The 26,000-nt window shown below is 53.8% G+C and overlaps 2 protein-coding genes across 8 annotated transcripts in view; one reads left to right on the top strand and one right to left on the bottom strand.

Moving 5' to 3' along the window:
* Positions 1 to 678: 678 nt before the first annotated feature.
* Positions 679 to 24,512, top strand: Mtss2 (MTSS I-BAR domain containing 2). 5 transcript variants are annotated; one of them, XM_045142128.1, is made up of 15 exons: positions 679 to 785; positions 5,171 to 5,232; positions 5,316 to 5,389; positions 6,135 to 6,219; positions 6,321 to 6,412; positions 6,508 to 6,582; positions 6,859 to 6,867; positions 7,759 to 7,916; positions 8,226 to 8,333; positions 9,220 to 9,317; positions 11,072 to 11,192; positions 20,246 to 20,320; positions 20,651 to 20,827; positions 20,946 to 21,111; positions 21,298 to 24,512. In XM_045142128.1, exons 1-15 carry the CDS (start codon positions 717 to 719, stop codon positions 22,083 to 22,085), a joined length of 2,157 nt encoding a protein of 718 aa, XP_044998063.1. In that variant the 5' UTR covers positions 679 to 716; the 3' UTR covers positions 22,086 to 24,512. The 5 variants fall into 5 exon arrangements, with proteins under 5 accessions (XP_044998063.1, XP_004659624.1, XP_044998064.1 ...); XM_004659567.2 differs by having other exon boundaries at positions 10,976 to 11,192; XM_045142130.1 differs by lacking the exon at positions 679 to 785 and adding an exon at positions 4,985 to 5,082 and having other exon boundaries at positions 10,976 to 11,192.
* Positions 24,513 to 24,945: 433 nt separating this feature from the next.
* Positions 24,946 to 26,000, bottom strand: part of Il34 (interleukin 34) — a 120,399-nt gene continuing 119,344 nt past the window's right edge. For all 3 annotated transcript variants that reach the window (XM_045142131.1, XM_045142132.1, XM_045142133.1), the window contains 2 exons: positions 25,772 to 25,907; positions 24,946 to 25,544 (listed from right to left, as the gene is read on the bottom strand). In XM_045142131.1, the coding sequence (XP_044998066.1) occupies positions 25,402 to 25,544; positions 25,772 to 25,907 (279 nt within the window). In that variant the 3' untranslated portion in view covers positions 24,946 to 25,401. The remainder of the gene's footprint in view (positions 25,545 to 25,771; positions 25,908 to 26,000) is intronic.

Below are 26,000 nucleotides of genomic sequence, written 5' to 3'. Positions count from 1 at the left end.
AGAACCCAAAGAACTCATGAAAGCAGCTCGGAGTTTTTGGAGGGTCTGTGGCCGGGGCAGACAGTCCCCCACCCCGCCCCAAGCCCTCGCGCGTCTGCTCCGGGCTTGACTAGATGCGCGTTTAGGACACACCGGCCCCGGGCAGCGCGGGAAGCCTCCTCCTGAGACCCTGGGCCTGAAGGTGCGACCGGGGGTGGGGGGGCGCTCCCTCGGGGCGCAGGGTGGTCCCCGCCCCGACCGGCGGTGGCGCCCGCGCCCCACGGTCCCGCTCGCCCGACCAGTCTGGCAGCGCCGGGGCTCGGATTTCAAAGCCCTGGTTTCTGGCCGTGAATGGGCCTGCGCCCGCCCGGCCTTTCCCACAGCCCCCTCCCGCGCTCCCTCCCCGCGGTCCTCCCTCCGCCGCGCCCACGTGACGCCCGAGCCTCGGCGGCTCGGATTACCGCCGCCGCCGCCGCCGCCGCCGCTCCAGTCCCCGCGCCGAGGCTGCGCCGCGAGCTGCCCGCGCCCCCCGCCAGCCCCGCCGCGACATGGCCCGCCCGCGGCCCGCGACCCCGGAGCGCGGCGAGACCCGCCGCTGAGCGCGGCCCGGAGACGGGAGGCCCGGCGCGGCCTCGGAGCAGCGCCCGCCGCGGCCCGGCCCCTTTCTCCGCGCGGTTCCTTCCCCGCGCCCCCGTGTGCCCCGCCGCCGCCGCCGCCGCGGCCCGCCCGGCCACAGTATGGAGACGGCGGAGAAGGAGTGCGGCGCCCTGGGCGGGCTCTTCCAGGCCATCGTCAATGACATGAAGGTAACCCATGCGCGGGCTGCGGGTCCCCACCCGGGACGCGTGGCGGCGGGTGGCCGTGCGGCGCGGTGTCCGGCCGTGTGTCCTTGTCTGAGAGCGTCCCGCCTGCCTTGCGCCCGGGATCTCGGGTGTGTGTCGGGGGTGGGGTGTGAGGGATCGTGTGTTAGGGTGTCCGTGCGGTGTCCCGAGTGGACCGGTGCGGAACCGACCCGATCCTGCGCAAGAGCGGGCGCTCTGCGCCCTGGACCCCCCAAACTATGAATGGGTTTTGGCTCCAGGGCCGACTGTTAGGGCCCTTTAATGGGTCCGGGGTCTCATGGGCCTCCGCCCCCCCCTTCCACCACAATGCCCCCCCCCCACCCACCTCGACGGCCCCGGAGCCCAGACAATGCTGTCACCGCGGAAGCAGGGAAAAAAAAATAATAAAGCAGAGAACCGTTAACTCCTTCCCCGCCAACCTGGGCCTGGGCACAGACCCAGCCCCGCCCCCACCCCCAACAACCCGAGCAAGCTCCTGGGCTCCAAGGTCCGGGGTGTGAATGTCTCTGCAACCCAGGGCTATGTAGGCCTGTATCCACCCTGCAAGGGGGCGGGAGAAGACCGAGGTTGATGGAGCAGCCCCCAAGGAGCACTTTCCCCATCAGCTCTCCAGGTTCTCAGCACCACCCCTCCTGCCTTCCTGATTACCCAAGGTCAGGCTGACCAGGAACAACCTTCTGGGAGGGAAAACTGACACCTGGGACTAGTTCAAGGTCACTAAAGAGACCCTGCCCCTGACCTCAGCCCTCACTGTTTATCTGGTCCTGATGGGGGTTCTGTCTTCCAGAGAGGCCTGTGTTTGACAGGGCTGACCCAGGCTGCTAGGCAGCAGGGGCCCAGCTCCAGTGGCAGGATGTTGGGGCCCTTCCCCACTGCCCTCCTTCCTTGGTCTAGGATGAAGGGGCAGGACTGCAAGCAGAGGAAGGAATGGGACTGGGCGCAGGAATTCCCGAAGCCAACCCTCCCCAACACACACACAGCCTCACTTACACCAGGAGCACAATACAGCCCTGCCCAGCAGACCCCCACACAAGTGCAGCCCACCCAAGGGCTCCAGGCAAGTGCTTTGGGACAAGGAGGCTCGCAGAAAGGCAAAAGGTTGGGGCTCCCTCCCACTGCTGCCAAGAGAATACCCCCTGGTGGGGAGGGCTGCTGCCAGATTCCTGATCCCTGGGGAAGAGGCCTGAAGCCACCCAGATCTGGGGCTGCGCAGCTAACAGCGTGTGGACGCCCCCCACCATGTGGTGCTCCCCCTAGGACTGCCATCCTTGACAACTCCACATGAGGGCTCCTTCTGTGGACCTTCTGCAATCCCCACCCACCTTGTGAACATTATAGTCCTGGCACCAAGGCCTCCTTCTAGGACTGGGCAGCCAAGACCACCTCCTCTGGCCACTCTCTGGCTAGCAGAGGGTGGGAGCTGCCTTCACCTCCTCCCACTGGCAGCCATACAACAAACACTGCAGCAAGCAGCCGCTTCTACCCCAGGAGAGAGCAGGATTGTGCACTCTCTCTGCCAGTTGCAAGAAACCCAGGGCGAAGACAGACCCAGATAGCAGCAAGACAATCAGGCTAGCTGGCAGGCAGGATTTCTAGACATATGGGACAAAATGGGTGAGGTTTCACCAAGTATTGTCACACTATGTACAGATCTGCCCCTACCAGTGACATGCATGTGATTAGGGACCCTGGCTGGGGGATGGCAGAGACCAGGCCACCTAGAGTCCAATTAACTGGATCTTTGGGGAGGGGGAAGCTTTTGGCTCACTCTGGCCACCAACTGGCTGAGTCAAGCAGATCGAACTTGCCCCCATGGTGTTGCTCCCCCCAAAAAAACTCCCAGGTCCCACAGTGCTTTCCCAGGGGCCATTAGGATACCCCAACCCTGGACTGAGGGATGGCATGGATGGATTTACAGAGGAGAATAGAAGCCCAGGAATGGGGAGGGTTCTCAGGAGCTTGTCCTGCCTTCTCTATCTATATCTATCTATATCTATAAAAGTCAGGCCATAAACCCACTGAGCCCAGACAGGGACAGAGACTTGGACCTGTGGCCCTGGGCACAACCTAGTTTAATAGGGCCCCATCCCACACTGTCAGAAAAAGGACTTGTCATAACGTTGCCTGCCCTCCAGCGGGGAGTGTCACAGACACACAGGCCCTGGCCAGTGGGGAGGGACTCCTAGCTGAGAGGCAGGGTTCCCTCTTGCAAGATCAGCCAGCACAGGCTGAGTGCTCACTGCTTTGCCCGAGGTTAAGGGCCCCCCCCAGGAGCCCACAGACAGGCCCCATGAGGTTGGTGTAGTCCTGCTCTTGATTTTATAGGTGAAGAAACAGGCTCAGAGGGAGGCCCTTACCCCAAGTCACCCCAAAAGCACACATTCCATCAACCACAGCCACATTGGTGTATTGTCATCAGTCTCCTCCTGAACACCTGAGCATCTCCCCATTCTGGAACAGCCTCGTGCCTGGGGCAGAACTGGGTTTTGCCCCCATTTTTGCAGTCCCTGCCTTCCCACCTGGAAGATCAAGTGCTTATCTCCCTGTACTCTCAGAAACAGAACCCCTCAACCCCCAACCCCTGTCAACTGTAGGATTAGACCTTGACCCCAAGCCTCAAGCAAGCCACTTAACCTCTGAGAGCCTCCAGTTCCTCATCAGGAAGATGGGGGCAGTGATAGGATGCGTTCAGGATTCACTCACAAGGTGTTCTGAAGCGCACATTGCCAGGGCTGAACCAATCAGTGCCTGGCCACCCAGAGCACATGACCAGCAGGTGCAGTTACTGTGGCTAGCGATGACACACCTTTGGCTTTAAGCTGAGCCAAGTGAAGGCAAGGCTTCCTGGGGCACAAGGCACTCAGGCCCTTTCTCCTCTTTGCCTCTGAGGTCCTTCATAAATGATGACAGGGGTTTGGGAGGTGGGGACTCCCAGGTCTTTAAAGTGCCCAGGCCCAACTGTCGAGGGGAACCTGGGCATGACCTCCTCATGTCCTGGATTCTCCCCACCACTGGGAGAGCCCCTACTGTCGGAGACTGCCCAGGGCCTGAAAAGCTTTCCTGAGATCCAGAACAGCTGGCTTTGGACATCCATTGCCCCAGCATTTCTCTGCACCCTGGAGGGAGGTCTTAGCAGGTTTCCATAATGGGTGGGGTCTGGTTGGTAGGATGGTGCTCCCTCTCCAAAGATCTCTGGGGAACCAAGGCTTGGGTTACCTCATTGGGACAGTATACTAGGAGCAAACTCCTAGTCCTCTTTATTCAGAGCTGCGCTGGTAGGGATAGCCTTCCCCTCTTATTCCAGCCTCAGTGCAATTCTCAAATATTTGCTGTCCCTAGACACTGGTTTGGCTGGGCAGGGAGAGGGAGTTTCTGAGGCTCTCTGAAACAGCCTGCCTCTTTGCTGCTTCTGCGGCTCTCCTGGACTAGAGAGGCCAGCTAGACAAAACCTGGGGCTCCAGCCAGCCACGGCCTCCCCAGGGCATTGGTTGCTGGGGCCCTGGCTTCCCCCTTAACTTGGGAAAAGCCCCAATCCCAGTTACCCTACATGGGTCAGGAACTGGGGTTTTGCTGGCCCAGGGCTACCCTTCAAAAAGCAAGGTATCCCCAGGACCCCAGGCCACAGCTGAGCTTTCTTCAGGCCCAGCAGCTATGAGGAGAGAGCCTTAGCCAGAAAAAACCCTTAATCAGACTGGACAACTTGGTCGCCAGGAGCCGGACCTCCCTACTGGGAAACCCCCTCCCAATATGGAGCCTCTGGCCAGGCTGGGATAAAGGCCACACTGTTTCCCTGGAGGGGAGGGGAGGGGTGGAAAAAGGTGGCTCTGTTGGCCACACAAGGCCCCATTCAGCCCGGGGCCTAGTTGTCCCCGGCAGGCTGGCCGGACCTTACAGCAGCCACAGCCTCCCGGGGCCTGGGAGCTACTACTGCTGGCCCAAGATGACTAGCCTTCCCGCAGCAGCTTCCGGGGCCACTTTAGATCTGGTGGGCCTTGAGCTCCTCCAGTCTCTACCTTCCACAGTGTCTCCTCCCTCAAGCACATAGCAGCTCAGTGTCCACCTTCCTAGTCACGTGGAGAGAGATATAGTGCCCTTCAGTAGCCCGAGCCCAGAGTCTTGTCAGGGAGTGCGGAGGGAATGGGTCCTGCCATTCATTGCCTCTGAGTCCCTTCAGGGAGCATGGGGGTGGTATATGGTCACCAACAGCAGATAAGATGGACTTCCTCATGCCTGGTGTTCTGTCCTGACTCCTCTCTCTGAGGTAAAGGCCATGCCAGAAACTGCCTGGAGTCTAGATAGCCCGGAAGCCCACTCCGAGGCGTCTCACTCCCTCTCCCGCCTCCCCACAGAGCTCCTACCCCATCTGGGAGGACTTCAACTCCAAGGCCACAAAGCTGCACTCCCAGCTGAGGTGAGGCTGTCCGGGGTGCTCCAGCTGGGGAGGGGCTGGGCAGATGAGGTCCCCTTAACCCGCTGACCTGTGCATTTCCTCAGGACCACTGTGCTGGCTGCTGTGGCCTTCCTGGATGCCTTCCAGAAAGTGGCCGACATGGCCACCAACACCCGAGGTGGGGCAAGAGGCATGGCTGGAGGTGGGCTGGAAAGGCCAAGTTGGGTATGGCCAAGAGTGGAGGCCTTGGCTTCTGCCATGATAGGAAGGGCTGGGTGAGTAGTGGCAGGGCTGTGACAGAGCGCTCCTTGCTGCAGGCAGTTCAGTTGACCCCTTGGCCAGTTGTTCACCACTCTATACACTTTGTCTTTGTGACTCTCACCCATCCCCAAGGTCCCCTCGGAAAGCCCTGTGGATCAGGTGAGCTAATCCCTAGGGGTCTGGTTCCTCTGCCTTCTGGTCCACCTAGCTGAGACCAGGGTTCCTGTGCTTTTGGAATGACAGCTCAGCCTAGGGACATGGGCATCATGCCCATTTCGTTGGCATCTGGTCACCCCTAGAGGGTTTCCCCATAGGGTTGGAAGGAAATTTGCCAGGCCCTTCTTGAGCAACTAAGCCTGTCGTTGGCCTTGTCCTGCTGCTAGGGGAAAGGAGATGACCCTAGCCTTGCTGGCAGGGCACCCACAATTGCAGGCGGCTGGAATGGCCAGGAGAGCCCCGTGCTCCTTCTCCCATAAGCAGCTCCGCAAATGAGGAGCGCCAATTTAATCCTCCTTGATGGCCACAGGATTGAGGGTGATGGGGGCGGGGCACGAGCTGCAGGCACAGTCCTTGTGGGACGGCGCGCCCCCTTGTGGCCCAAGGCTGGTATTGCAGAGGGCGCCCGCAGGCCCCTTCAGACGCGGTGTGTGCTTCCTTGCCAGGGGCAACCAGAGACATTGGCTCGGCACTCACACGCATGTGCATGCGCCACCGCAGCATCGAAACCAAGCTGCGGCAGTTTACCAAGTGAGTGGGGCACAGCGGACAGGTGCGGTGGTGAGGCACCCTATCCCGGGGAGAGCACCCCCCAGCCCTGGGGCTCTGACCCGCAGCGCTCTCACCCACAGCGCCCTGCTGGAGAGCCTCATCAACCCGCTGCAGGAGCGCATCGAGGACTGGAAGAAGTCAGCCAACCAACTGGACAAGGACCACGCAAAAGGTGGGGTGGGGCTTTGCAGGGCCTGTCATCCCCTCCACAGGGACCCCCCCCCCCCACATACACACACTATAGTCTCTCCTCTTGCCCTCTCACAGAGTACAAAAGAGCCAGGCATGAGATAAAGAAGAAGTCGTCAGATACGCTGAAACTGCAGAAGAAAGCGCGCAAAGGTAGAACGCACAGTGGCCCCTGAGGCCCAGCCCCTTGGGCCCCACTCCATAACCCCGCCACCCTGTGGGGCGTCCCCCAGGGCATTGCTGAGGGCATCCTGTCCCGGACACAGGACCCTACAATATGTCGGGTGGGACTGAGGGAGTGCCCTGAACCATAGACTGCCCAGGCTGGCCCCCCACCCCTCCCCAGGAGTGGCTCTGTCCATCCGGCTGTCTTTCACACATTCTTTCTTTCTCTGTCTCTCCTCTCCTCCTCCCACATCCTTCCTGTAGAGCTACTTGGTAAGTCAAATGTCCTCCCCTCCAGCTGCTCCTCCCGTCCTTGTCGCATTTGTGTGTCTCCCCCAGCTCAGGGCCATTGGAAGGATCCTCTTCTCTCCAGGCCAAGGAGGAGCGAGGAAGGCGGTCGGTCCAGCGAGGGAGGGGCCTGGGGCACAGTTCCCCTGGGGTCCCTGGCCAGGAATGAGTCCCAGGCCACTGCTGGGTCAGTCTGCCAGGCCAGAAGGGGTTGTCTGGCTGGGTAGGGTGGGGGACACAGGCCTTGGCTTCTGAGCCTCCACTTAGCCAGCCGGGTCCTTACCTGTCGCCTCCTGCTTCCCCCTCACCATGTCCTCCACATCACCCTCTCACCTCTCTCTGTCTCTATCGCTGCTTCTTTGTGTCGCTGTTGCTGTCCTTGTGCAGTGGTCCCTGAGTAAGTGGTGACCCGCGCTGAGACACCTCTCCTTGCTTCCTAGGCTTAGCCACTAGCTCTCCTGGCCCCAGTTGGCCTGGCCTACAGCTGAGCCCACACCCTGTTCTCTTTTATCCAGCTTCCAGCCACCTGCCTGTAACCCCATGAGGCCAGGGCCACCATATCAGGGCAGTGAGGGCATCCTGGGCAGAAGATGCCTTCAGTTGGCTTCCCTGTGGTCAGCCCTGCCTTCCCCAGGTCCTGGGTGGCTATGTGGCTTAGTGTCTTTCCTGCGTGCGTGTGTGTTTATCTGTTGTCCTCTCAGCCTGCTCTGGTGTGACCAGCCCCTCCACGAGTCCAGAGCCTGCTCCCCAGCCCCTCTGCCCCTATAATATATCCAGTCCCATGGCCAGAGACACCACCTACCAGGGAGCCTGAGTCATGGGTGCAGCCAACCAGGCCAGTGTCCCCAGCACAGCCTCTCCTCCCAACCCCTGCAGGAAAAGGAGACCTGCAGCCACAGCTGGACAGCGCCCTGCAGGACGTCAATGACATGTACCTGCTGCTGGAGGAGACGGAGAAGCAGGCGGTGCGCAGGGCACTGATCGAGGAACGGGGCCGTTTCTGTACTTTCATCACCTTCCTGCAGCCCGTGGTGGTAGGTCCCTTGGTGGCTTGGAGGTCCCCCAGAGGGAGGGCAGACCCGGGGTAGACCCCTTGACCTCCAGGATTGCTTCTGGGTATCTTTGGCTGTATGCATTGGGGAGCATGTGCATCTGGCCTGAAAACAGGTCTTGGAACTCATCCCCATTCTGGTGAGGTCTGGACCAATGGTGTGCCAGCTACCTGGGCCATACCAGCCTAGCCTCCATCAGTATTGGTTAGCAGGGAAGGTGACAGGCCCTTTTCTCCAGGGTGGGTGGGCAGGTGACAACAGAGCCTAGGGTCTGACTGGCTACTTCCTCAGAATGGCGAGCTGACCATGCTGGGAGAGATCACCCATCTGCAGGGCATCATTGACGACCTGGTGGTGCTGACCGCAGAACCCCACAAGCTGCCTCCCGCCAGTGAGCAGGTAAAACCAGACCAAGGGCCATGGCCAGGGAGGAGATAGCCTTGTCCTCGGTTGGGAACAGTAGAGGGGGAAAAGGACAGCATTTCGGGAAGATATCTGGGGGAAGAAGACCAGATAGCTTCTCACAGGCACCGTCGGCTTTCCAGGTGAGGGTGGTGTACCTAGGGCTCAACAGAAGGCTCAGGCCAGGACAGATTGGCCAAAATCTTAGGTCCCTAGAAATGCCTGGCTGCCGGTCATTCCCAGAACCTCGTCACTACCCTACACCTAGGCCCACCTGCCTATTTCCTCCCTCTCCTCTGCTCCCACTGCCCTCCTTGGGCACCTCCTGTGCGCCTAGTGCTCTAGCTCACCGTCTCCTCGCGGTGGTGCTGTAAGACAAGAGCTGGCTCCATTCACAGACAAAAAAGAAGCCAGGCACGGTGGCGCACGCCTTTAATCCCAGCTCTTGGGGAGGCAGAGGTAGGAGGATTGTTGTGAGTTCGAGGCCACCCTGAGACTACATGGTGAATTCCAGGTCAGCCTGGACTAGAGTGAAACCCTACCTTCTTGAAAAACCAAAAAGGAAAAAGAAAAAAAAAAAAGAAACTCAGGTCCAGTGACAATTTGAACCCCTTGTGTCACAACATTCTCACTCAGCTCCACCGCCGACAACCAGGGGTCCTCAGAGTGGCCTGCTCCCATGTCCCCAGCCTGGCCTGGCTGAGCTGAGTAAGGAAAGCACATTAGAAGAAGGCTGTGTTTGGGCATGGCTCACAGTTGGGAAGAAAGTAGGGAATATCTGGCCCTACCAGCTCTCTCAGGACCCCCCAGAAACCTAAGACACTCTGCAGCTTAGGAGCATTTCTAGTGACGCCCTGACCCCGCCACCCATGTCTCTCTCCAGGTGATCAAAGACCTGAAGGGTTCCGACTACAGCTGGTCCTACCAGACCCCACCCTCATCACCCAGCAGCTCCAGCTCCCGGAAGTCCAGCATGTGCAGGTGGGCTGGGGTTGAGGCCTATGGGGGAGAGGCCCCAGAAATCTAGGGAAGCTACCAGAAAGCTGCATAAACAGCTTCTTTAGAGCCCCAAGGGTCACCCAGCATCTGCAACATCCAAGGACTTCTCAAGCATACAGGAAAATCTGCTCCATCATCCAAGAATGGCGCAGTTGTTCGTTTGCAGGAAGGAGGGGCACTATCTCATTGATGAAACATCACTATGTGCCAGGTGCCATGCGTTTTTCTGTATTGAATCCTGATGCCACTGTCAGACATGGGATTTTCGTTTCACAGAAGGGAAAACTGAGCCACTAAGTCCTGGCCTCTAGTCACTGGACTCTGCCAGGCCTAGGACAGTGTAGAATAGTATTAAGTCTGTAAGGTCAAGGTTGGCATGGTGGTTCAAACTGGTAATCCCAGCACTTAGAAGAGGGAGACAGAAGTTCATGGTCCTCCTTAGCTACATGTTGAGTTAGAGGCCATCCAGAGATACTTAGGACCCTGTCTCAAAAATAAGAAATAAACTGCAGGGTATGGTGGTACACACTTTAATCCAAGCACTTGGGAGGCCGAGGAAGGAGGATTGTGGTGAGTTTGAGGCCAGCCTGGCACTACAGGGTGAGTTCTGGGTCACTCCGGGGTAGATTAGGACCCAACCTCAGGAAAAAAAAAAATTAAATATAAAAAGGGCCGGGCATGGTGGCACATGCCTTTAATCCCAGCACTAGGAGGCAGAGGTAAAAGGATTGCCATTCATTCAAGGCCACCCTGAAACTATATAGTGAATTCCAGGTCAGCCTGGGACAGAGTGAGACCCTACCTTGAAAAACAAACAAACAAAAAGAGAATCTAAGCTCAAGAAAGGGTGTAGAAGTTTCTGGGAACACGTGCTGCCACAGGTTCCAGCCCTCATCTGGCTTGGCTCCTGGGGTTGGGGGAGCTCGAAGGGCTGAGGAGAGGCCAAAAGCCTTGCTCCACCACTGGGCTGGCTCAGGACCAGGGCCCTTTCTCAGGCTGATACTTCAGCCAGATTTGGAGGAGGCATTTAGGATCCAAGGGTCCTGAGATACGAAGGATGGTAAGCACAGAGGAGGTTCTAGCAGCCTGGGGAGGCTCTGTCCTGTGCTCCCCTGTAACTGAGCACTGGGGACTACATGGAATCTGGGCTCAGTGACCAGCTTACCCTTCCAGGAGAGGTGGGCCCAGGGCCACTGGAGCCTCTTCAGACCTGGGTGGGTGGCTGTCCAAGGAAGATGTATGAGCAAGGTCACGCTCAGGGAAAAGGCAGTCTTCACTACCACAAACTGCCCAGGGGTGGGAAGGCTGTGTCTACAGTGAGAGCCGTGGAGAGCTACTTGCTCCCTAGCAGGGGTGGGCAGAGGTAAGGGATTCCTCACCTGGGGTGTGCCCCGGCAAGGGCTCTCCAGCACTAGGGCAGTGGGGTCAGGGGCTAGGTATCCCCAGCTCTAGCCCTACCCTGCCACATCCAGAGCCCAGCTTCTCCATTGTACCTGCGGCTTAGGACCTCCTAGTCTGACATTTTCTTTTCCTTCCTTTACCCTCACCTTTCTCCCCGCCCCCACCTGTCACCCTCCCCTCCACACACACCCCTGTCTCTCCCTGTCTGGCTGCTGTGCCCTCCTTCTTCACTCCCTTAGTGCCCCCAGCAGCAGTAGCAGTGCCAAGGGTGGCGGAGCCCCATGGCCTGGTGGTGCCCAAACATACTCACCCAGTTCCACCTGTCGCTACCGCAGCCTGGCGCAGCCAGCCACCACCCGCCTCTCCAGCGTCTCCTCCCACGACTCTGGCTTCGTTTCCCAGGACGCCACCTACTCCAAGCCCCCCTCGCCCATGCCTTCAGACATCACCAGCCAGGTGAGGTGGCATCAGGAGGACCATGTGGATGGGCTGTGATGGCCTCAGGTCTGCCTCTGGCTGTCCACGCATGGGGCTGGTACCACTGTTGAGTCTGGTCCCAGGGCCATCATTCTGTTCCATATTTATATTATCGATTTTCATCTCAAGGTTTCAACACAGTGTAACATTATGTTTTAGATGAATCTTTTGTAAACAGCATATGCCTGGGTTTCCTTGTTTAATCCAATTTGATAATATCTTTTTTTTTCTTCCTTACTGGGGATCAAATCCAGGAACTTGTGTATACTAGACAAGCACTATACCTCTAGCCCCAGCCTAATATTATTTCTGTCCACTTCCATTCTTCCTGCTTTCTCTGCTGAGATTCCAATTAAATGTACGTTACACCTTCTCATTCTGTCTTGTGTCTCTTGATTCATCTGTGTTGTTTTTTGTTTGTTTGTTTTGGGTTGGGTTTTTGTTTGTTTGGTTGGTTGATTGGCTGTTTGTTTTTGTAACAGGGTCTCACTCTAGCTCAGGCTGAACTAGAATATTCAGCAGCCCTAGGATGGACTCAATTCATGGTGATCCTCCTGCCTCAGACTCAGTGTAGTTGAAGGTGTCAGCCACCATGCCTGGCTTTATCTGTTTTATCTTCTTGGTTCTTCATACTACATGCCAAATAATTGCTTCCAGTCTACTTAGTTTTTTGTTTGTTTGTTTGTTTGTATGTTTCTTTTTGCTCGCCACTGAGGGTTTGGGGGCTTTGTTTGTTTCTTTAGCTGTTTTTTGGGGATCTCAGTTCTCACCTCTTCCGCTTTCTAAGTGCTGGCGTTACAGGCTACATCACCATGTCTGGCTTGTTCCTTTAACTTGTTATTCTGGGGTCATTCTATGCTTATAGGAAAGTTGCAAAAAGAATAGAGTCCCCAAATACCCTCCACATAGTCTCCCCCAATGTTGATATTGTATGTAACTACCAAACAATCTTTCCCCTTTTTTCTTGTTTTTGTTTGTTTGCTTGCTTGCTTTGTTTGTTTTTGAGTCAGGGTCTCAAACTCTCAAGTGTTGGGATTGAAGGCATGAGCCTGGTTCTAGGGCTTGCTGCATGCTACTACCTGTCAACTACTAAGCTACATCTCCAGGCCCCAAACGATCTTCTAAACAAAGAAGGCTGTTCTACAGCCTCATTTTTATTTTCCACGTTTTGCCAGGTTTTTCTTTCTTATCATTTTATCTGGTCCAGGAATCCAGGATTCTGTGTTGCTTGGGTTTTGTGCTGTCTGTGCTCCTCCAGCATGTGACAGTCCTGTCTTATTTTTCTGACTTTGACAATTTTTTGTTTGTTTGTTTGTTTGTTTTTGAGGTAGGGTTTCACTCTAACCCAGGCTGATCTGGAATTCACTATGTAGTCTCAGGGTGGCCTCTAACACCCAGCGATCCTCCTACCTCTGCGTCTTGAGTGCTGGGATTAAAGACGTGCGCCACCATGCCAGGCGACTTTGACAATTTTTACTTTTTATTTATTTAAGAGAGAGAGGCAGTCAGAGAGAGTATGGGTACTCCAGCGCTTCTTGTCACTGCAAATGAATTCCAGGTGCATGTGCCACTTAGTGCAGCTGGCTTTATGTGGGTACAGGGGAATTGAACTTGGGACCTTAGGCTTTGCAGGAAAGCCCCTTAATGGCTGAGCCATCTCTCCCACCTGACTTTGACATTTTGACAAACACTGCTGGGGTATTTTATAGGATGCATCTCAATTTAGGCTGGTCTAATGTCTTCCTATTTGGACTGAAGAGCCAGACCTTTCTGACAATACCCCAGAAGTCGTGTTGTGTCCTGCTGCGTCGTATAGGTTGCCTGATGTCCCTGTGCCTGACGGTGCTGACACACCATTAGGTGGGGTTGGCCAGGCTTCCCCACACTTCAGTCATCATTTTTCTCTTTGCAATTAATAAAGTTATGGGGGACACCTTGAGACTACACAGATATCCTTTTTCCTGTCATTCTTTCATGTTCCCATTTTAACATCCATCAACAATCCTTGCCAGTTACAGTAGTGATTTTCTTATTGCCATCATGCCCCTGTATTTGTTTACTAATTGAAATTCCACTGGAAAAAAGGGCCTGTCCCTTTTCCTCATTTTTTTAAATTTATTTTTAATTAATTTATTTATTTATTTATTTTGGTTTTTCGAGGTAGGGTCTCACTCTAGCTCAGGCTGGCCTGGAATTCACTATAGAGTCTCAGGGTGGCCTCGAACTCATGGCGATCCTCCTACCTCTGCCTCCTAAGTGCTGGGATTAAAGGTGTGCACCACCACGCCCGGCCCTCATTTATTTATCTAGCTAATGACTTATTTATACCATTATGAACTCATAAATACTTCTTTGATTCTGTGCTAAAATCCATGACCAGAGTCTCCCAAGAACTTTTTTATGGTTATGTTTTTTTTTAAATATATTTTATTTATTTATTTGAGAGAGAAAGAGAAAATGGGTGTGCCAGGGCCTCCAACCACTGCAAACAAACTCCAGATGCATGTGCCCCCTTGTGGATCTGGCTTACATGGGTCCTGGAGAGTCAAACTGGGATCTTTCGGCTTTTTAGGCAAACACCTTAATTATGGTTATATTCTTTACATACAGAAAAGAAAGTCTATCATAACCATACATCTTTTTTTTTTTTTTTTTTTGAGAGCGACAGACACAGAGAGAAAGACAGATAGAGGGAGAGAGAGAGAATGGGCGCGCCAGGGCCTCCAGCCTCTGCAAACGAACTCCAGACGCGTGCGCCCCCTTGTGCATCTGGCTAACGTGGGACCTGGGGAACCGAGCCTCGAACCGGGGTCCTTAGGCTTCACAGGCAAGCGCTTAACCGCTAAGCCATCTCTCCAGCCCAACAATACATCTTAATCAATCTGTAAGCTGAACACACCCAAGTAACCAGCACTGGAAACAAAACAGCATGACCATCACCCTAAAGTCTCTGCACTCCTCAGTGCCATGCTGGGCACCCCAGGGTCATCGCTGTTCTGGAGATAGATTTGTATATAATCTGGGCTAGGGGCACATATAGTGCAGAGGTTCGGCACTTGCATAACATACATGAAGCCCTGGGTCTGGTCCAGCCCCTTTATGTCTGGCTTCTGCTCAGCATTATGTTTATGAGATTCGTCTGTTTGATGTGGAGATGTGTATTGTTTGCATTGCAATAGGATTCTACTGGGTGAATATATACTCTATTTAACCATTCTACATTTGCAGGATTTCTGAGTTGTTCCCTGGGTTTTGACTCTGGCTGCTGATAGTGCTTCTGTGAACACTCTAGTGTCCAGTTCTGTGGGGAAATGGGTGGGAGTGGGATTGCTGAATCAGGAGACATGCATATTTTCAGGTGTGATGGATACTACCAAATAGTTTCCCAAAGCACTTGTGCAATTTATACTCTTATCAGCAAGATGATGAGAGTTGATTGCTATGCCTCATCCTCACCAGCCCTTGGTATTTTTGTCTTGTCCATTTTCGCCATTCTGGTCGATGTACAGGAGTGGTGCCCGCGTTTGTACTTTTCATGGCCCTTATGATTAGGAGGTGGAACACCTTTCCATGCTTTGAAGGCCTATTTGCATATCTTTTGTGACGGGCCTGTTCACATCTTTTGCCCATTTTCTTAAAATGTTTTTATTCTTGCTAGGATTTGTAGAATTCTTCCTATGTTGTGGATATAAGTCCTTCATCAGAAATTCCTCATTCTTGGTGTGCTGTTACTACCTCAATGATGTCTTTCAGTCACCAGGAGTTCCCAAGTTTAAGATATTCCAAGTTATCCATTTTGTTTTTGTTTTGTTTTGTTTTGTTTTGTTTTGTTTTGTTTTGTTTGAGATAGGGTCTTACTCTAGCCCAGGCTGATCTGGAATTCACTGTGTAGTCTCAGGGTGGCCTCGAGCTCATGGCAATCCTCCTACCTCTGCCTCCCAAGTGCTGGGATTAAAGGTGTATACCACCACACCCAATATTTCAAATATTTTTTTCAAATAGTTTTTATTCATTTATTTGCAAGCAGAGAGAGAAGAGAGAGACAGAGATATAGAATGGCTGCATCAAGGCCTCTAGTCACTGCAAACAAACTCCAGCTGCGTGCGCCACCGTGTGTATCTGGCTTTGCATGGGTACTAGGGAGTTGAACCTGGGTCCTTTGGCTTTGTGGGCAAGCATCTTAACCACTAAGCCATATCTCCTTCCCCAGGTTATCTGTTTTTAAAAACTTGTTTGAGCCAGATGCAATGGCACATATCTTTAATCCCAGAACTCGTGGGGCAGAGGTAGGAGGACTGCCATGAGTTAGAGGCCACCCTGAGACTACATCGTGAATTCCAGGACAGCCTGAGCTAGAGTGAAACCCTATCTTGATAAACCAAAAAAAAAAAAAAAATTGTGCTAGGCATGGTGGTGTACACCTTTAATTCCAACACTCAAGAGGCAGAAGTAGGAGGATTGCTGTGAGTTCAAGGCCACCCTGAGAATACATAGTAAATTCCAGGTCAGCCCATGCTAGAGCAAGACCCTACCTTGAAAAAGAAAACAAAAAAAAAATTGTTTGTGCTTTTACTGTCTTGCTTGAAATATTTTTTTTCATGCTTCCAGGTATACTCTTTTCTCTAAAAGTGTTTTTTGTTTGTTTTATTTTTTGAAACAGGGTCTCACTCTAACCCAGGCTGACCTCAAACTCATTCTATAACCTGGAACTCATGGGGAATCCCCCTACCTCAGTCTGCCAAGTGCTGGGATTAAAACCATGCACCACCATACCTGGCTAAAAGTATTATTCATTCTTTTTATGTTTTAAATTTTGTTTTACTGACAACTTCTATAATTGTAGACAATAAACCATAATAATTCCCTCCCTCTTACTTTCCCTTTTGTAACTCTACTCTCCATCATATCCCCTACCCCTCTCAATAAGTCTCTCTTTTATTTTGATGTCATCATCTTTTCCTCCTATTAATGAGGGTCTTGTGTAGGTAGTGCCAGGTGAGGTCTTGGGTATGCAGGCCATTTTGTGTCTGGAAGAGTACATTGTAAGCAGTCCTACCCTTCCTTTAGCTTTATATTTGTTCTGCCACCTCTTCCACAACGGACCCTGAACCTTAGAAGTATCATAGAGATATTTCAGTGCTGAGCACTCCTCTGTCACTTCTCAGCACCATGGCGCCTTTTGAGTCATCCCAGAGGTCACTGCCATCCAAAAAGAGAAGCTTCTCTATCCAAAAATGAGAGTAGCATTAATATACGAATATGAACATTAAGTGTAGTGCTTACAGGGCAGTTTGGTGAGCATAATATATGCATTTAGCCAGACACCAGCAGGCGTTACACCCCTAGGGCTCATGACCTCCCCATCACAGGTTTTCAGTACCAGGCATGTATTGTTCCTCCTGTGGAGTGGGCCTCCAATCCAATTACAGAGCAGTTAGTTTCTCCCATAACTGACATGCCACTATTGCACCCATTGGCTCATTTGGTCTGGCTGGCCAAACTTAAGGCTTGCAGTGTCCACTGTTGTTTATCTCCACTGATGACTTCTGTCTCCCTCCCATTGAGCTGCATGCAGCATACTTTTTTTCCAGCTGTCAGCTGGTCTACATGGAGGTTTTCAGCTCAGCTTCAGCAGGATTTCTCAGTGACCTTGCAGCCCAATCATGTAGAGTCTTCAGCAATAGGGTCTTACCATCTATTCCTGGTGGGAAACCAAGAGCTTTGGCAATGACCTGTAATATTTTGGGGGCACCAGGGGCCTTCCTGGCCAACAACTCACTGGAAGGTATCCCATCCCTAGCACTGAAATTGTACCAGTAACAATCTATTTGAGAGAAAGGGAAAGAGGCAGAGAGAGAAAAAGAATGGGCTTGCCAGAGCCTCTAGCCACTACGAACAAACTCCAGACACATGTGCTACCTTGTGCATCTGGCTTACATGGGTCCTGGGAAATCTAACCTGGGTTCTTTGGCTTCATAGGCAATCATCTTAACTGCTAAGCCATCTCTCCACCCCTAAAGGTGTTTTTCTGATCTGTTTCATTCGGCTCTTCAGCTCACTGACTGTGCATATATGTGTGGTATGTGATGATGTAGGGTCCTTCTTTCCATACAGGTATCTTACTAATAGGACCATCTGTCTTAGCCCACTTGAGCTGCTGTACACTAAGTGATTCATAAGTAACATACATGTAATTTTTAAGATGTAGAGACTGAGCCCCAGCAGATTCAGTGTTTAGTGAAGACCCTGCTCACACAGTAGAAGGGGTAAGCTAGCTCCATCAGGCTTTATTGATGAGGTCCCTAACCCCACTTGTGAGAGCACCCCCGAAACCTTGATCACCTCCCAAAGACCTCTCATTTCTTGGGGGGGTAGAATTTTGAGTCAACACAAACACCCAGATCACAGCTTCATCATTTCCCTAGTGCACTGCAGTGACATCTTTGTTCTGATTCAGGTGTGTGTGTGTGTGTGTTTGTCCGTCTACTCTGTCCAACTAGCTGATCTCTCTGTTCCTATGCCAATACCACACCCTCTTAATTGTGACTTTGTATAAAATCTTCTTTGTGCAGGAGAGGATTCTGGGAACCAAGTCCAGGGCCTTGGGTGTGCTAAATGTTCAGCCCTTTATAGAAAACCTTGGTGTCTGATATTGAAACTCCTCCAGCTTGATTATTCAGAACCACCCTGACCGTGCAGCATTAGTGAGCAAAGCTGCCTTCCAGAATCTCCCTGTCAGTTTTCTTTTTGTTTGTTTGTTTTTGTTTTTTCAAGGTAGGGTCTTGCTCTAGCCTAGGCTGACCTGGAATTTACTATGTAGTCCCAGACTGGCCTTGAATTCATGGTGATCCTCCTACCTCTGCCTCCCAAGTGCTGGGATTAAAGGCTCCACCACCACGCGTGGCCCACCCTGTCAATTTTTGCCCCTTTGTATTTCCTTATAAATTTCAAGATTATCTTATCAGTTTCTACCAAAAAATCAAACCTAAACAAAATATGCATGTCCCCCATTTGCTTAAGCTTAAAGTTCTTTCAATATTTTGTCATTTTGTGTACAAAAATCTTGTCCTTCTATCACAGGACTTTTTCTTAGGTTTTTGGTATTTGTTGATGGTATAAATTACATTTCTGTTTATTAGTGCTGGTATAAAGCAATTCAAATACTTCTGATATTTTTACTCAATAGCCTTGTTGTAATCACTTATTCTGATCATTTTGATTTTAATAATTTGTAGATTTTCTTTTTTTTAATTTTTAATTTATTTATTAATTTGACAGAGAAAGAGGGAGAGAGAGAGAATAGGCACACCAGGGCCTCCAACCACTGCAAAAAAACTCCAGATGCATGTGCCCCCTTGTGCATCTAGCTAACATGGGTCCTGGGGAATTGAACTTAAGTCCTTTTGCTTTGCAGGCATACGCTGTAACTGCTAAGCCATCCCTCCAGCCCTCATTTGTCTTTTTCTTGCTTTGTGTCACTGGCTTCCTATCCTGAGTAGAAGAGTTGATAGTGGGCATCCTATCATTTCCCCAGCCTCAGAGAGAAAAGTACCAAGATTTTATAGATTTTCTCTAGCAGACTGAAGATGGCCCTTTCTACTCCTGGTTTAAGTGTTTGTTCATACTTTTCTGTGAATGAGTATTGAACTTTCCATCAGGCTTTTTTTGTGTTTTGCTTTGTTTTTTTGAGATAGGGTATCACTCACCCAGGCTGTTCTGAACCCACTATGTAGACCAGCCTGGCCACAAACATAAGACAGTCCACCTGCTTCTGCCTCCCAAGTGCTAGGATTATACATGTGAGCCACCATACCTGGCTTCCATTAATAGTCATGTTGCTAAAAGTGAGGGTTATTTCACCCTTAGTCAACTTCTCTGGGTCCTTGTTCCCTTTTATTTTGGTGATCTTGGCAGATCATAACCTGTAGGAAACCCGAGACTCTAAATCGGGGATGACGTGGAAAGCTTGGCAGAGACAGGGGTGCTGAAGCTGTCTTGGCTTAGCTTGCTCTTCTCAGGGTCAGCGCTTCACCAGGCTCTCTGTCTATGACATCAGTGCCAAATGCAGCACCTGCCCAGAAACCCTGCCCATCACACCACTCAGGGTCCATGGTCCCAGTTCTGCCCTCACTTCACTGTCCTTATTCTTTTCAGTGGTTTGGAGTTGGAGGCTCTCCTGGGTTCCTTGTCTACCTTACTGCCCACAGAGAAGCTCCTGTTCATACTCACACCACTCCTAAGTGAGGGCGCCAGTGCCAGTCTTCTGAAGCAGCTCTCCTCATGGTGCCCTTGGGCATGGGAGCTGATGGTCCTGCAGTCTTGGCACAGAGGGTCCCCTCCCCTCTGACCCCTGTGGCATCCTTTGCACTAGGTCTTTCTCCCTCTCTCTGCTGGCTCCTCTCTACTTTCCTTTGCTCATGCCTCTTCCTCCCTGCCACTCAGTGGCAGCCCTCCAAGGGCCTGGCTGTGAGCCCAGTCTCTAATACTGCCCTGCGGCCTCATCCTGCCCATCACTGCCAGGTGTGGGACCCGCCTCTGGCTCCTCCCTCTTTCCAGGCTTCTACACGTGGCTACCCACACTGCACTATACACAGACAGACGCCTGACAGGCAGCCCAGCTGAGTATGCCTAGAATGGCACTTGACTCCACAGTACATGCTCTCCTAGGCCTCCCCTTGAGAAAATAGCGACACTGTTAACTTGGCTGCCCGAACCCAACACCCTCCCTGTTGCCATATCCTTTGCTGACCGTATAGAGGCGTTAGCAGCAAATCCTGAGCTGAAGCCGCCTCAAACTGTGTGGCTGCAGGGCTGGGTCTGTGGTGGGTCAGCGCCTGCAGTGTACACACTGCACTGCTAACTTCTGCTGCAGTGCTCTGGGCTGTGGCCTGAGCGGGGAGCATGGGGTGAGGCGCAGAATCAAGCTGCCTACTGCATGCCACCGCTGTGACCAGAACTCTTCTCTCATCCCCACCTCCCCGGCCTGTCTAACCGCGGTGCTGTACGACCACCCACTGGCCTCTGCACGGCAGAAGTCCTCCAGCTCTGCATCTTCCGAAGCCTCGGAGACCTGCCAGTCTGTTAGCGAGTGCAGCTCCCCCACTTCGGTCAGTGCTCCCAGCTCCTTTACTGTCACCAGCTGCCCACCCTACCCACTCCTGGCCTGGGGCAGTCACTCACCACAGCCGGGACCCAGGTTCAGCCAGAGGACCATGTACACGTGACACCCGTTTCCATGAAACATCAGTCTGGGCACTGTGTCTTTCCATCCTAGGATACCCTGTCCTTCCCCTGGGCTGGTGGGAGGAGGAGTCACTGTTACTTACCAGGATCTGGCCTTAGCCATGGTTGTGAGGCTGAGATCCCTCACAGATCTACCCACCTGGCCATGAGCATCAAGGCCGAGGTCCCCCTGACTTGCCTGCCATACCCTACAGGACTGGACCAAGGCTGGTCCCCATGAGCAGCCCTTGGGCAGCACTCTACAACGGAGGAAAGACCGAGTGGAGCTCATCCGAGACACAGAGCCAGGCCCCGCCAGCGGAGGCACTCTGGGCCCCAGTGGAGAAGAAGCTCCAAGACCCCGGATGTCCCCTGCCACCATCGCAGCCAAGGTAGGTAGGCAGCTCCCCAGCCTACGTTCACTCCCAGGGCCAGCTGGGTGTGCTTGGCGTCCCAGCGGAGGGTGGAGGTGGCAAGTGGAGGCTTCAGTCTATTCTTTTATATCCTCAGCATGGTGAGGAGGTGTCCCCTGCAGCCAGCGACCTGGCCATGGTGCTGACCCGTGGCCTGAGCCTGGAGCACCAGAAAAGCAGCAGGGACTCGCTCCAGTACTCAAGTGGCTACAGCACACAGACCACCACGCCCTCGTGCTCTGAGGACACCATCCCCTCCCAAGGTGGGTGGGAGGACGGGGGTCTCTCAGGCTGGGAGTGCTAACTGGACCTTCTCAGCCCCAGGGCCCTCCCAACAGGGACAGCTGGGATGAGGCCACACAAGAGCCCTTACTTCTCTGTCTGTACCCTGGGTGGCTGTGGGGTCATGGGCACCAGGGCCCCAGGTTCACTGTATCCTGTGCCTTCAGGCTCAGACTACGACTGCTACTCTGTGAATGGGGATGCAGACGGTGAGGGCCCTCCTGAATTTGACAAGTCGTCCACCATCCCTCGAAATAGCAACATCGCCCAGAACTACCGCCGTCTGATCCAGACCAAGCGCCCGGCCTCTACAGCTGGGCTGCCCACTGCAGGGCTCCCCACGGCCACGGGCCTGCCCTCAGGCGCACCCCCTGGTGTGGCCACCATCCGCCGCACACCCTCCACCAAGCCCACCGTGCGCCGTGCCCTGTCCAGTGCCGGTCCCATCCCTATCCGGCCTCCCATAGTCCCGGTGAAGACACCCACAGTGCCCGACTCCCCTGGCTATGTGGGGCCCACGCGGGCAGGCAGTGAGGAGTGTGTCTTCTACACGGACGAGGCAGCCTCGCCTCTGGCAGCAGACCTCGTGAAGGCCTCCCCAAAGAGGCTCAGCTTGCCCAACACAGCCTGGGGCAGCCCATCCCCAGAGGCAGCCAGCTACCCTGGGGCCGGGGCCGGGCTGCCCACTGAGGACGATGAGCAGCAGCAGCTAGCTGCCAATCGGCACAGCCTGGTAGAGAAGCTTGGGGAGCTGGTGGCCGGAGCCCATGCCCTGGGCGAGGGCCAGTTCCCCTTCCCCACAGCTCTGTCGGCCACACTGGCAGAGGAGACACCTACCCCACCCCCAGCTGCCACCAGCGACCCTCCAGCCGAAGACATGCTGGTGGCCATCCGACGCGGGGTCCGGCTCCGCAGGACCGTCACCAATGACAGGTCGGCACCCCGCATCTTATGATGGTGCCAACCTCCCTACCCTGTCAGTCCCAGGCACAAGCAGGTGTCCTGGTCTGTGAGCAGCCACTCAGAGCGACAGCACAGCCAGGAGAGAGAACAGCGCCAGAGATGAGGCACGGCCACTTTATGGAAAGAGACACCTAGGCTGGATTTCAACATCTAATGGGAAGTGATGTCCTTTACAGACCATGCCAGGACAGCCTGCAGGCCTTGAACTGGTTTCCAAGCCAGTTTTATACTTTCCTTGCCTACTCTGGTCCTCATTTTTCCTCCCTCAGATCCTGCCTTGTCCAAACCCCAGAGCCCATGACCAAGGGGCCCACCTCCCTCTGCCACTTGGGGCCCCATACGGCCTGGGGTCTATAACTCAGCTCCCCTGGCCCCACTGTTCCCTGGGACCATGTGCCCAACTCATGGAATGCTGGCTTCCTTCTCTCCTTGCCTGAGCTCCCTCCCCTTCTCTCTGCCTCTCCTAGACTCCTCTCTGTTAGGGGGGATGGTGGGTTGTAGAGGAGGAAGGCACCCAATCAGCTGAGTCACTTTGTGACCCGAGTTAAGGGAACAGGCTGGTGTTGGCAGACCAGCCTCCATGGAGAAAGACTAGAGGGAGGTAATGCAGGGGCTCTGGGGGGAGGCTCGGAGGACCCTCCAGCTGCCATCCCCCATGAAGAGTGGCTAAGTACAAGCCAGGCAGGGCTGCAGAGAAAGGAGCCCAGAGGCAGGACAGACATACAGCTCGTTCAGGTATCCTGTCTTCACCTGGGCACACTGGGACTCTAACTCTGGTAGCACTTTGGGGTCACAGTTTCAGCCACCACCGGGGTGAGAGCTGAAGTATTAGAGGGCGTGGGAGGGGTATTTTATGACCAATAAAATGGAGCTGGCCCTGGACAAGGGCTATGTGTGGGGCAAGCTGGTGGAACAGGGTGTGTGTCTTTGAGTGCCTGAGAGATGTTGAGGGGGCCCACAGTGGTCTGGTGGACCCATTGCAGGAGGAGGGTAGAATTGGCTCCCCAAAGTCAGAGAGACACTGCTCTTCTCACCAGCGTGTTGGTGGGAGGAGAAGGCAAGGCGAAGGACCTCTGGGCCTGTCTGCTGGGGTCTGAGTGAGCTGCAGGCCTACTTGGGAGCAAGTCACAGAGGTGGGCTTTGACTCTGTTGCCAGAGGAGATGCCATCCCAGGAGAGTCCCCACCATGGGGCTGGCAGCAGGGGCTGGGGGAGGAGTGGGACCGCCTCCATGTTGTGCCCCAAGTCTGAGCAAGTCGAAGCATGTGAGTCTAGGGCAAGAGGAGGGATTTAGGAGGTACAGGTCACAGCACACAGTCGGGCTCTAGGACACCGTCCCCCCGGGAGTCAGGAGAGCAGTTTGCCTCCGTCTGGATGGGTCACAGTTTGAGCCGATCCAGGCACAAGCTCATAGGTGCTACTGTGCCATGAACTGGGGTCCCCGCAGGGTGACCAGGTAGGTCTAGGGAAATGGACTCTTGTGCATGAATGGAGTTCTCACTGGGCTCCCCAGAGCCTCTAGAGATGGTCTCTTAAGTCTGATTCCTGCCTGGCTGATCACCTGGCCTACTAAACTCAGGTGTCACCAGACCCCCAGGTATGAGAGCCAGGAGAACAGGTGACCAGATGGGGCCCCTAGGGTAGAATTTTGACTGCACCTTCATGTGGGGCTGTGTCTAAGGGTTGCCCACCAGGCTGATGAAGAGGGGTGTAGGGTGTGTGAGGGGCAGTCGGGCAGGCAGATGTGGCCTCGGCACCAGGGCTATGGCTGGGCCCTGGAGGCCTCTGCAAGGAAGGGCTCACTACCTCCTGGGGGCTCTGGGCCTTGATGGGAAGGGAGGCCAGGGGCTTCCCAGGGAGGGGGTGGGGCGGCCTAGTCCCCCCACACTCCGCCTTCCCCTCCCTTGCGAGCCCCTGGGGCTGTACATACTCCATCCCTTTGTCTGACCCACAACTACCCCACAGTCACCTTCTCTTCCATTTAGCGACCACCTTGTAGGCCCATCCCTTGGGATCCGAGCCACCCCATCCTGCATCACAAACTTTGGTTTGGGGGAGCTTCTTTATGTTCATTTTATTTTTCATTTTGTACAGAGAAATATTCTTTTCAAAAGCGTCTTTTGACTGAAGTAACTTTTCTGGTGCTGTTGTTAACTTGTTCCTTTTTTTTTTTTTTTAATTTATTTTTCCACCCCAGGCCACCCCTCCTGGTTCCTACTTACCCTTTCTTTCCCCATCCCACTCCTCCCAACCCCTGCATCCCATCTGAATTATCTTCTTTTCTTGTCAGTTTTTGGATAAATTCTCCTGTCTTCCTTGCCCCCCTCACTTCCATCCTCTCCTTGATTTAACTAGTCACTGCTACAAGTAACAAATGCACTGTGAAGATTCCAGTATTAATAAAGTGGTACTGTAGTTAACGCCCTGGCCTCCTCCTGCGCTCTGCTGCTGCTGCTCACCTGCCGCCTTCTCACACCTGCCCCCTGGCCTCGATCAAAACTGACCCAGGACTCCAAGCATGGGCACTGATGCAGGTAGTAGACTTTCACCTAGACCTGAGTCTTTGAGATACTCTCACTCTGCCCCCATGGACACCATTTGGGAACATCTAGAGGGAGGAAAGGAACATGGCCAACGGGTCACCCAACACCTCCAGCAGATACTCTGAATCCTGCTGAGGTTCCGAGGACTAGGGCGGGCCTGGAAATGGTCAATCCTCTGGCCTTTGGTAAGACTCTGCTCACTCCAAGTCAAGATCCTCAGACCCAGACCAGGTTAAAACTAATCCCTCTCATCCTCCCACTTCCCAAATTTAGCCAGCTCCCAGCCCCTCACAAATGCAAACCAAACCAAACCAAACCAAGTGGGCATTTAATAGAAAAAGAAAAATAACTAGAAGAGCATTACTGTGGCAAGATGTGGCATTTGACTCCATCCTGAACCCCCGTCACAGCCCAAAGAAAGCCCTCATGAGTCCCCAGTCCTATGTGGTTCCCCCAACCCTAACCACCCACCTGTGGGATACGGCACTGGCTGCTATTGAGGCCACAGGAGATTGCAGCAGCACCTGCCAGCAAGGGTGGCTGTGCCCCTGCGGCTCCAGCCAAGACTGTGAAGGTGCAGAAGGAAGCTGAGCCCAGCTGTGTCATAAATGGAAACCACCTTTCCCAGGGGACCCATCCCGTGGGACTGCATACCCCCAACCCAGGGAAGCTGGGCCCAGGCCAGCACCTGGGACTCATCCAGTGGACCTAATAATGGTCAACATACAGGCTGCTCAGGGGCTAACCTGGGCCCGGTGCTTGAGCCTTAGGAGTGGGGCAGAGAGGTGGTGGGCGGCAGGGGAGGAGGGTACACTTGGGGAGCTGTACACTGATTTAAGGACTCTGGTCCATGGTGCTGAGAACTTGGCACCTCACAGTCCTGCCATTTTAGGATGTGGCTTTGTTTACCTGCAAGAGAAAAGAAGAAGAAACAATATAGGACTTCAAGAGACTGCGAGACCCCGCACAGCCAAACCACACGTTGTCATACTCAAAGCCCATCTCAGCTTCCAGAAAGCCCTGTCACCAAGAAAGAGCAGAAGGTATGTTCAAGAGGGTACTAACTGCTCACAGACCTGAGCCCAGATTCCTGCCCGGCCTCCTTCCCCAAGCTCCACCCGCTGGGAGTTCCTTACAGCAAAAGCAGTACAGCAGCTCCATGACCCGAAAGCAGTTGTCCAGCAAGGCTTTGGGTCGCACCAACTTCAAGCTCAAGCCTGGGGTACTCAGAAGAGATAACAAGGCTTCCACTTGAGGGCTAATCTCCACATCCTGGGAGGAAAGAAACAGGACTGGTGAAGAGAAGGACACCACACAGTGCGAGAACCATGGGTGCGATCAGACCTGGAGCCGCCCCAACTTACA

This window comes from Jaculus jaculus, chromosome 1 (genome assembly GCF_020740685.1).
Source record: "Jaculus jaculus isolate mJacJac1 chromosome 1, mJacJac1.mat.Y.cur, whole genome shotgun sequence".
In the NCBI taxonomy this organism is placed as follows: Eukaryota; Metazoa; Chordata; class Mammalia; order Rodentia; family Dipodidae; genus Jaculus; species Jaculus jaculus.
This window is presented reverse-complemented; position numbering and strand designations above follow the sequence as displayed.